General features: G+C 50.7%; 1 protein-coding gene across 1 annotated transcript; it reads right to left on the reverse strand.

Moving 5' to 3' along the window:
• Positions 1–2,143: 2,143 nt before the first annotated feature.
• ZNF785 (zinc finger protein 785) lies at positions 2,144–5,845 on the reverse strand. Its single transcript, XM_023191107.3, is given in 5 exon segments — positions 2,144–2,964; positions 2,966–3,500; positions 5,191–5,278; positions 5,280–5,323; positions 5,479–5,845. Coding segments are annotated over 5 exon segments (1,212 nt in total). The 5' UTR covers positions 5,684–5,845; the 3' UTR covers positions 2,144–2,624.
• Positions 5,846–11,766: the final 5,921 nt, after the last annotated feature.

The raw sequence follows: 11,766 nt of genomic DNA on the forward strand, positions 1-11,766 counted from the left end.
CTCCCGAGTAGCTGGGACTACAGGCGCCCGCCACCTCGCCCGGCTAGTTTTTTGTATTTTTTAGTAGAGACGGGGTTTCACAGTGTTAGCCAGGATGGTCTCGATCTCCTGACCTCGTGATCCACCCGTCTCGGCCTCCCAAAGTGCTGGGATTACAGGCTTGAGCCACCGCGCCCGGCCTTGGCTATTTTTAAAAATTTTAGTAGAAATGAGGTCTTGCTGTTTTCCAGGCTTGTCTCAAACTCCCAAGCTCATGCAATCCTCCTGCCTCAGCCTCCCAAAGTTCTGGGATTACTGGTGTGAGCCACCGCACCCAGCTGAGAGCTGAAGTTTCTTGCATAAAACTTAGCTGTATGCTGAAGTGTTTAGAAGTGAAATGTAATGATATCGGCAGCTTACTGTGAAATACAATAAAATGGATAAATGAATGGATAGAGGGATGGATAGGCAGATTGACATGTGTAAAACAAATAGAGAAAAATGTTATTTGTAGAATCTAGGTGATGCTAAAGGCCACACAGCTAGTGGGGACTGAGCCAAGCCAGGAATCCAGGTCTGCCCATTCAGGAGAGGCTATGTGGTGAAGTCAAGATAACACCCAGTTCCCAGTTTTTGTTTCTGTTTTTGTTTTGAGACAGAGTCCTGCTTTGCAGCTCAGGCTGGAGTACAGTGGTGTGATCTCGGCTCACTGCAACCTCCATCTCCCAGGCTCAAGTGATTCTCTTGCCTCAACCTCCTGAGGAGCTGGGACTACAGGCGTGTGCCACCACACCCGGCTAAGTTTTTGGTAGAGATGGGGTTTCACTATATTGCCCGGCTGGTCTCAAACTCCTGACCTCAAGCGATTCACCAGCCTCAGCCTCCCAAAGTGCTGGGATCACAGGCGTGAGCCACCGCCCCCGGCCCCAGTTCCCATTAATAATTATCTTGGAACCGAAGGATTCAAAGAAGCAGTCTTTTCAAAGAGATATTTGAGTCACTGACCACCTGTCCTGGAATGCAGAAAGGCTTAGTCCTACCTACCTCTTTTGTTCATTCCTTCTAAAGTTTCCTCTTCAAAAGTAGGGCTAGCACATCTAAATGGTCCACTGCACCCGGCCTATTCTTTCGTTTAAAAAAAAAAAAATGTAATCTCAGCACTTTGGGTGAGCCAAGATCATGCCATTGCACTCCAGCCTGGGCAACAACAGCAAAACTCCATCTCAAAAAAAAAAAAAAAGAGGCCGGGCGCAGTGGCTCACGCCTGTAATCCCAACACTTTGGGAGGTCGAGGCGGGCGGATCACAAGGTCAGGAGATCGAGACCATCCTGGCTAACACGGTGAAACCCCATCTCTACTAAAAATACAAAAAATTAGCTAGGCATGGTGGCGGGCGCCTGTAATTCCAGCTACTCAGGAGGCTGAAGCAGGAGAATGGCGTGAACTCGGGAGGCGGAGCTTGCCGTGAGCAGAGCTTGCGCCACTGCACTCCAGCCTAGGTGACAGAGCAAGACTCCATCTCAAAAAGAAAAAAAAAAAAAAGAATCCTCCGGCATTATATTGTGTCTCCAGCTACTGTGGCCCAAGAATATATCTTTATCAAAAAATACAAAATCCAGGGAACAGGCAAATATCTGAAGAAGAAAAAAACACTGCAATCACTAATGCATACAGTGAAGAAGAGCTGGCCCAGTTCCAGAGTCCATTAGGTTTGATAGTTTGTGCACTTGCAGAATGAGAGTGGGGCAGGAAAGTTCCCCACCTGAGGCCACTGTCCTCTCTATGGCCATCTCTAGGTCTTCAAGACCAAGGAACACCTACACTCCAGATGTCTCCTTGCCAGATGTTTCACCTGCATTGGTAAAAGGCAGAATCCTTAGCAGGGGGCGGTGGCTCACGCTTGTAATCCCAGCACTTTGGGAGGCCGAGGTGGGTGGATCACGAGGTCAGGAGTTCAAGACCAGCCTGGCCAAGATGGTGGAACCCCGTCTCTACTAACAGTACAAAAATTAGCTGGGCCTGGTGGCGCATGCCTGTAATCCCAGCTACTTGGAAGGCTGAGGCAGAGAATTGCTTGAACTCGGGAGGCAGAGGTTGCAGTGAGCCGAGATCGTGCTATTGCACTCCAGCCTGGGCAACAGAGTGAGACTCCATCTCAAAAAAAAAAAAAAAAAAAAAAAAAATTATCCTGAGATGAGCTTCCCACCCCACCCCCCTGAGGGACAGGCCCTAGGTATGCCCTCTATTCTGGGGGATCCAGAGTGGGTGCAGGCTCCTTTAATAGGCACTGGAATGCAGGGGACCCCATCTCAGAGGAGTAGGTGATACAGGCCAAAAAGTAGAGCGCTACAAGAGAGAGAACAATCAAGAAGGAAAAGCCAGTTAGGTAAATGGTTTTCAGTGAAGGATGGGACGTGGAACACGCGGCCCTGTGTGCTGGAGCTTCAGAAAATGGGGTCACCCCCCAGGCACCTTTTCAGATTCCTGCCTCCTCCCCACAGCTGTCTGTGCCCCTACTTCTGCTTTTTTCCTAAGGCAGAACTTTGTTTTCCTCAAACGCCCACTTCCCTTCCTTATCCCTCAAATGCACAAAGCTTGCCTCTTCCTCTCCAGAGAAAACGCTGACTAGTTTGTGTGAATGCCATCACCCACACTCTTGAAATATATCTGGAAAGTGCCGGAAGTGAATTGGGAGAGCCTTGCCTCCCAAAACAGTGACGGGCTCTGAACGCCCCACCAAGGCCTGCCACCACGCGCGCCTCTCACTGCAGAAGCTGTGGATCCACTGATGGGCTTCCAGGGCGGTCTTCCGCTTGAAGCCTTTCTCACACTCCACGCAGAAGGGCCAACTGTCCGAGTGAACGCGCCGGTGACTGCGCAGTAGGGAAGAGTCGGTGAAGCGGAGGCCCCAGTCAGAACAGGGGTAGGGCTTCTCGCCGGTGTGTGTGCACCTGTGGATGGCCAGCAGGGAGGTGTAGGCGAAAGAGGCTGCAATCGGGGCAGCTGTAGGGCTTCTCGCCCGTGTGCTTGCGCTGGTGGATGGCCAGCAGGTAGGAGTAAGTGAAGCGACTCTTGCAGTCTGAGCACGCCTAAGGCTTCTTCCCGGTGTAAGCCCGCCTGTGGATAGCCAGGGAACCCCTCTGGCGGAAGTGGTGCCCGCAGTCGGGGCAGGGGTAGGGCTTCTCGCTGGTGTGGATGAACTGATGCTGGAGCAGGTACCTGCGCTGGGAGAAACGCGCCTGGCACTGGCCACAGGGGAAGGGCCGCTCCCCGGAGTGGAGTCGCTGGTGGCTGGCCAGGAGGGAAGGGTAGCTGAAGTTGCGGCCACAGTCTGGGCAAGAGTGGGGCGGTCTTCGGGTCAGAGTGTCCTCGAGCCAGGGATTCATGGGGCTCTGCCTAGGGTTGCAGAGCTCTGGGCAGGCGGCGCTGGGCAACCACTCCTTGACAGCCACTTCATGCGCCACGTCTTGTTGTTTTGGACACTTCAGCCTTTCCTTCTCCTCATTCCCATCCCTAGATTCTGAAACAGGGAAGATGATAAAATCAGAAACTCATCTCTGGATCCTGAGACAGGGAAGATGATAAAATCAAAATCAGCATATTCTGGGACCACGTCCTGCTTTGGAAGACAGCAGGAATGGTTCAGAATATGGCCCCCAGGGAGCACGGCTTAATGATAGGGGCCTCATGAAGCCTGAAAGCCAGCCTGTAGTAAAAGCAAATGCCATGGTCTGCAGGTTAACATAGGAAGGCCCTGAACACTGGAGATAAGAGGAGTCGGGCAGGGTGCCATGGCTCACACCTGTAACCCAAGCACTTCAGGAGGCAAGGTGGGAGGATCGCTTGAGGCCAGAAATTCAAGGGACAGTGAGCTTGATCGAGCCACTGCACTCCAGCCTGGGCAACTCTCTAATTTAAAAAAAAAAAAAAAAAAAAAAAAAAAATGCTGGGCGTGGTGGCCCACACCTGTAATCCCAGCACTGTGATCCCAGGTGGGCAGATCACCTGAGGTCAGGAGCTCGAGACCAGCCCGGCTAACATGGGGAAACCCCATCTGTACTAAATTACAAAAATTAGCCAGGCGAGGTGGCGGGCACCTGTAATCCCAGCTACTTGGGAGGCTGAGGCAAGAGAATCTCTGGAACCCGGGAGGCGGAGGTTGCAGTGAGCCAACATCGTGCCACTGCACTCCAGCATGGGCGACACAGCAAGACTCCATCTCAAAAAAAATAAAAAAAGAAAGAGGACTGAATAATATTGAACACTTAACTCTGTGTCAGGCTTTGAGGACAGTGATGGTCCCAGTCCTCATGGCACTTACCACTCTGAACCTGTTTAAGATCCCTTTACAAAACATTCAATGACCTTCTTTGTTACCAATTCAAATTCTTTTAGCACCTTTCCTCTCAGGCCTTACCATCACCAAAAAGTCTACATTTACTGGCGGGGCATGGTGGCTCACGCCTGTAATCCCAGCACTTTGGGAGGCCGAGGCAGGTGGATCATGACATCAGGAGTTCAAGACCAGCCTGGCTAAGATGGTGAAACCCAGTCTCTACTAAAAATGCAAAAATTAGCCCGGTGTGATGGCGGGCACCTGTAATCCCAGCTACTCAGGAGACTGAGGCAGGAGAATCGCTTGAACCTAGGAGGCGGAGGTTGCAGTGAGCTGAGACAGCGCCACTGTACTCCAGCCTGGGTAATAGAGCGAGACTCTGTCTCAAAAAAGAAAAAAAAAAAAGTTTACACTTGGACTGCCTCACTAGGTTCCACGGGAAGACCTTCTGGGAACAAGCATTTATTCTGGTTCAGGGCTGCAGGAAAAACATTTAGTCTTCATTTAAAAATCTAATGAGTGGTGTTATTTACTACACTGTGGTTCACATCATTAGCATCCAAGAGGAACACCTGTCTTCATTTTATCCCACAACAAAAATCAAATTACAGGTTTCCCCTTTCCCTTGACTTCCTAGGAAGCTCAAGCTCTATTTTGCATTAAACTGGGGTTTTCCAGTATGGTTAATTGGTTCCATAGATTCCAATGTCGCTGTTCCATCGGGCCATTTTGCAGTGAGATGAGAACGTTTCTGGGGTAAGGTGCAGGGAGACAGGATGGGACTTTGGAGGCGGCAGCCCGCGCTGAGGATGTGAGTTGGGGGCAGGGGTTGGGGCTTCTCCACGGCCACCTACTGGGGTTTGAAATGAAGTACCTGCTTCCTGTCCCTGGCCCTTGCTGAGAGCTGCTGGGCTCTCACCCTCGGGATCCTGGGCCTCCGGGCTCCACGCCTCCACTTCTCCTTACCCGCCCCCCCGAGATAAAAGCGAGTTTGGGGCCTGAAAATCCTGCGAAGGAGAAATAATGGGCTCGGCTGAGCGCACGGGAAGGGAGGATGAGGCTGCTCCCCCGGCGCCCCGCTTCCAGCCCACTAGCATCTGGGGACACTGATCCCCGCTTCCCACCGACGTCTGGGGGTCCCAGCCGGAGCACCCGGCCTCACCTAGCGCGCCTAGGCGGCCGAAGGTATCCCGCATCACGTCCCGGTACAGGGCCTTCTGCGCGGGCCGCAGGCAGCCCCACTCCTCGGGAGGGAAGTACACGGCTACGGCCGCGAAGCTCACGGCGCCCGGCCTGCTTTCCCTAGTCCTCCGGGACTCGGCCTCCCCGCGTACATGGGCCGGGCGCGGCGCCAGGGGCCGCCCCATGGGAAACCCTATCTGCCTGGCAAAGGGAGGCTTCCGGGGAAGGTGGAGATGCTGGCGCTTTCCTGTCTTTCCTCAAGCAAGTCCGTAACGTCCCTACTCCTGCCCTTAACCAAGATGGAGCCTTCCTGGCGTCAACAGCCCTCACTTTCCCTCTCTGCCCTTACACACCACGAGGCAAACCAGCCGGTAGGGTGGCCCCGCAACACAACCAACAGATAGATGGCGTACGTTGATTGGACAGTGCCGGGAGGCCAGGAGAAGAAGGAAGGCTGTGATTGGGCATTCTGGAGCTGCCTGTTTGAAAGGCTGAGGGTGAAGGAGTGACAAATCTGAAAATAGCGGGAACTGAGGGGCCTCCGGGTCTACCCTGACTCGCTTTTCCCAGACAGCCTCCTAGGAGAGAGGCTGTGGCCAGCTGACGCGACTTCCTTCTGCTACTGTGGTGAGACGCCTTAGGGCAGATGCGGATGTCCAGGGCTTCGAGGTGAAGCGCAAAGACGTAGGCGGCATTACACTGAGTGCTGAGCACTCCTGGCAGGGCCAGCCCGGGGGGCTGCGGGAACAGGATCCTAGTCGGGATCTAATTTGGCCTTTGCCGCGAGGTCACAGATGTCTTTCCTTTTAGAGACGCAGAAGGCCAGGGGCAGAGCCCGGATTCAAAGTCAGCTCCTGGCCTGGCGCGATAGTGCGCGCCGGTGGTCCCAGCTCCTCGGGGGGCTGAGGCAGGAAGATCTCCTGAACCTGGGAGGTGGAGGCTGCTGTGAGCCGAGATCTCGCCCCCGCACTCCAGGCTGGCGACAGAGCTGGGCGCCCATCTCTAAAAACAAACAAAAGTCATCATCTCGCTTCCAGGTTCGATTAAGAGCTTAGGGTAGAGCCCTGCACAAAGTACTGTTATAATAGATATGAATTTATAGTGTTGTAGTAATTTTTAATACCATCTGTGTCCTGTCTCAATCAGAAAACCTGTGTTCAAATTACAGCTGATACGTGAGTAATAACACTGGGAAAGGAATCAGATAATCTCTTAAGACCGTTTTTCAGCTCTTTCCAACCGAGTATTCACAGAAACAGAGGAGGAACGTTCTAGATGTATAACAAAAAGCTGCCCATCCCCACAGTGAAACCACTTTGAAGACATCACTTTAAAATTCATGTGAATTTGGCCGGGCGCGGAGGCTCATGCCTGTAATCCCAGCACTGTGGGAGGCTGAGGTGTGTGGATCACTTAAAGTCAGCAGTTCGAGACCAGCCAACATGGTGAAACCCCATCTCTACTAAAATACAAAAATTAGCCAGGTGTGGTAGTGCACCCCTGTAATTCCAGCTACTTGGGAGGCTGAGGCATGAGAATCACTTGAACCTGGTAGGCGGAGCTTGCAGTGAGCCGCGGTCCGCCACTGCACTCCATCCTGGGTGATAGAGTGAGACTCCGTTTCAAAAAAAAAAAAATTATGTGAATTCGGTTGGGTGTAGTGGCGCAGGCCTCAGGCCTGTAATCCCAGCACTTTGGGAGGCTGAGGTGGGAGGATCACGAGACCAGGAGTTCGAGACCAGCCTGGACAACATAGCAAGACCTCGTCTCTCAAAAAATAAATAAAAAATAAAAACTCGTATGAATTTGCATCTGTTATAATGTAACTAAATGATCTCGGCCTTAACACCATCTTCTTGGAAACCTCTGCACCATGAGAGCCAAGTGGAGGAAGCGAATGTGCAGGCTGAGGCGCAAAAGAAGAAAGATGAGACAGAGGTCCAAGTAAACCACAAGCTTATGCACCCGTGGAGGCTACCGGAGCAGAAACGTGGAATCCAGAAGCTGGGGATGCTGGTACAGTTACTGGGCTGCATGCTACTGTCTAGAGCTTGTTTCAATGCATCTAGAACTTCATCTCCATCTGATCACCAAAACCACCTCTGAGACTCACCTTGCTCATGACCAAAACTGCATGTTGGCCCTTTGCTCCGGACCTGTGACATTCTGGACTATTTCTGTGTTCACTTGTGGCCAAGTGTAAAAACCATATAATACATCACCTCTTCTGCTGTCTTAGCTGAATATATATAATGAAATTCAAAGGAATATATAGTCAAAAGCAAGTTTCTCAAGTGTTAGCCTCTTTTACACTACTGATGGAGTGTGAATTGGTGCAGCCACTTTTGAAAACTGGCAGTACCTACTAAAGCTGAATAGATGGCATACCCTATGACCCAGGGATTCCACTTGTAGGTGTATACCCAACAGATATGCATACATACGTTTACTCAAAGACATTTACTCAAATGTTCTCAACACTTCTTACGATAGGTAAAAACTAGGCCGGATGTGGTGGCTCATGCCAGTAATCCCAGCACTTTGGGAGGCCAAGGTCAGCGGATCATCTGAGGTCAGGAGTTTGAAACCAGCCTGGCCAACATTGCAAAACCCCATCTAAAAATACAAAAATTTTCTGGGCGATGTGGCAGGTGCCTGCAGTCCCAGCTACTCATGAGGCTGAGGCAGGAGAATCACTTGAACCCAGGAGATGGAGATCACACCACTGCACTCTAGCCTGGGCGACAGCAAGACTACATCTCAAAAAAAAATATATATATATATATATGATTCCATTTCTTTATTTTTTCTTTTTAAAAGACTCTGCAAGTAGGCTATACTGGTGGCTCAGGCCTGTAATATCAGCCCGTTGGGAGGCTAAGGCTGGATGATCACTTGAACTCAAGAATTTGAGACCAGCCTGGGCAATATAGTGAGACACCATCTCTACAAAAACAATTTTTTTAATTAACCAGGCATTGTGGTGTGCACTTGTGGTCCCAGCTACTCAGGAGGCTGAGATGGGAGAACTGCTTGAGCCCCGGAGGTCAAGGCTGCAGTAAGTCATGATCATGCCACTGCACTCCAGGCTGGGCAACAGAGCAAGACCCTGTCTCTAAAATTTAAAAAAAAGCAGGCATTACAGCTGGGAACGGTGGCTTATGCCTGTAATTGCAGAACTTTGGGAGGCCAAGGCTAGTGGATCATGAGGTCAGGAATTCAGGACCAGCCTGGCTAAGATGGTGAAACCCCATCTTTAGTAAAAATACAAAAAATTAGCGGGGTGTGATGGCGGGCGCCTGTAATCCGAGTTACTCAGGAGGCTGAGGCAGAGAACTGCTTGAACCCAGGAGGCGGAGGTTGCAGTGAGCTGAGATCATGCTACTGCACTCCAGCCTGAGCAAGACTCCATCTCAAAAAAAACCAAACCAAACCAAAACAAAACAAAAAAGGGCAAACTTAATCCATGCTATTAAAAATCAGAGCCAGGTACAATAATAGATGCCTACAGTCAAAGCTATTCAAGAAATTGAGAAGAGAGGATCACCTGAGCCCAGGAGTTTGAGTTCAGGACTCATCTAAAAAAAAAAAAAAAAAATCAGCATAGTGAATTACCCTTTTTGCTTCTAGGATGCTGATAATATTCTCTTTCCTTCCTTCCTCCCTCCCCCCCCCCCCCCCTCCCTCCCTTCCTTCCTTCCTTCTTTTCACGAAATCTCCCTGTGTCACCCAGACTGGAGTGCAGCAGTGCAATCTCAGCTCACTGCAACCTCCACCTCCTGGGTTCAGGAGATTCTCATGCCTCATCCTCTGGAGTACCTGGGATTATAGGCAGGCGCCACCATGCCTGGCTAAGTTTTTTGTATTTTTAGTAGAGAAGGGGGTCTAACCATGTTGCACAGGCTGGTCTCAAACTCCTGGCCTCCTGTGATCCACCCGCCTCAGCTTCCCAAAGTTCTGGGATTACAGGCATGAGAATTGCTTGAGCCTGGGAGGCAGAGGTTTCAGTGAGCCCAGATCATGCCACCATGCCACTGCACTCCAGCCTGGGTGAGGGAGTGAGACTCTGTCTCAAAAAAAAAAAAAAAAGTTCACACCCCAGTAATTTGCATATCATAGTAAAAGGTAATCTCTTGGGTCTCATTTTTCACTGTGTTTAGCGCGGTACCATAAACATTAAATAACACCGTAGGACCCATACAAAGTGCCACTAGTGATGCTGGAAGTGCTCCCAAGAAGCAAAGTCATGACACTTCAAGAAAAAGTTGAGTTGCTTGATATGTACCATAGATTGAGGTCTGCAGCTGCAGTTGCCCACCGTTTCCAGTTAAATTGATCCAGTATAAGAACCACTGTAGGCCGGGCGCGGTGGCTCACGCTTGTAATCCCAGCACTTTGGGAGGCCGAGATGGGCGGATCACGAGGTCAGGAGATTGAGACCATCCTGGCGAACATGGTGAAACCCCGTCTCTACTAAAAAATACAAAAAATTAGCCGGGCGTGGTGGCGGGCGCCTGTAGTCCCAGCTACTCGGGAGGCTGAGGCAGGAGAATAGCGTGAACTCGGGAGGTGGAGCCTGCAGTGAGCTGAGACGCGCCACTGCACTCCAGCCTGGGCGACAGAGCGAGACTCCGCCTAAAAAAAAAAAAAAAAGAACCACTGTAGCGGCTGGGCGCGGTGGCTCACCCCTGTAATCCCAGCGCTTTGGGAGGCAGAGACGGGTGGATCACGTGGTCAGGAGATCGAGACCACCCTGGCTAACACAGTGAAACCCCTTCTCTACTAAAAATACAAATAAATTAGCCGGGCATGATGGCGGGTGCCGGTAGTCCCAGCTACTCAGGAGACTGAAGCAGGAGAATCGCTTGAACTTGGGAGGTAGAGGTTGCAGTGAGCCGAGATCATGCCACTATACTCCACCCTGGGCGACACAGCGAGACTCCGTCTCAAAAGAAAAAAAAAGAAAAAAGAGGTTTGGGTTTTAAAATATCAAGGAAACAGGAGAGGCAGTTTCTGCAGACAGAAGAGTCAGCAGACAAGTTCCCAAACACCAGTAAGAAAATCATTGAGGAGAAAGGATATCTACCTGAGCAGGTTTTTAATGCAGACAAAAGTGCCCTATTCTGGGCGGAGCGGGGGCGGGGGCGGTGGAAAGGCAGGCCGGGCTTGGTGGCTCACGCCTGTAATCCCAGCACTTTGGGAGGCCAAGGCGGGCAGATCACCTGAGGTTGGGAGTTCAAGACCAGCCTGACCAACATGAAGAAACTCTGTCTCTACTAAAAATACAAAATTAGCCGGGCGTGGTGGCGCATGCCTGTAATTCTAGCTACTAGAGAGGCTGAGGCAGGAGAATCGCTTGAACCCAGGAGACAGGCTGCCGTGAGCCGACATCGCGCCATGGGCCTGGGCAACAAAAGCGAAACTCCATCTCAAAAAAAAAAAAAAAAAAAAAAAAAAGGCACAAAGGATATTTACTAGTAAGGAAGAGAAGCAAGCACCAGGACTTACAACAGGAAGGGATAAGCTAACTCCACTGTTTTGTGCAGATGCAGTCAGGTTTATGATCAGTACTTCCCTTGTCTATAAAGGTGCTTATCCTTGAGCCTTGAAGTGAAAAGAAATACTAGTTTGCAGTCTTCTGGGTGTACAACAAAAAAGGCCTGAACAACAATAACCTTTTCCTGGATGGGCTACATCTGTGCTTTGTCCCTGAAGTCAGGAAGTACCTGGCCAGTAAAGGCCTGCCTTTTTCCATCCCCCTTTACCATCTGATTTTATTTTATTTTTAAATATTTATTTATTTATTTGAGATGGAGTCTCGCTCTGTCACCAGGGTGGAGTGCAATGGTGCGATCTTAGCTCACTGCAACCTCCACCACCCGGGTTCAAGCAATTCTCCTGCCTCAGCCTCCTGAGTAGCGGGACTAGAGGCATGCACCACCATGCCCAGCTAATTTTTGTGCTTTTAGTAGAGACAGGGTTTCAGCATGTTGGCCACGATAGTCTCGATCTCTTGACCTCATGATACACCCGCCTTGGCCTCCCAAAGCGCTGAGATTACAGGCGTGAGCCACCGCACCCAGCCTTATTTTTTTAAATTTATTTATTTTTTCGAGACGGAGTTTCGCTCTGTTGCCCAGGCTGGAGTGCAGTGGTGCAATCTCAGATCACTGCAACCTTTGCCTCTGAGGTTCAAGCAATTTTCCTGCCTCAGTCTCCTGAGTAGCTGGGACTACAAGCACACACCACCATGCCCAGCTAATTTTTA

Source organism: Piliocolobus tephrosceles, chromosome 17 (assembly GCF_002776525.5).
Source record: "Piliocolobus tephrosceles isolate RC106 chromosome 17, ASM277652v3, whole genome shotgun sequence".
Taxonomy (NCBI): Eukaryota; Metazoa; Chordata; class Mammalia; order Primates; family Cercopithecidae; genus Piliocolobus; species Piliocolobus tephrosceles.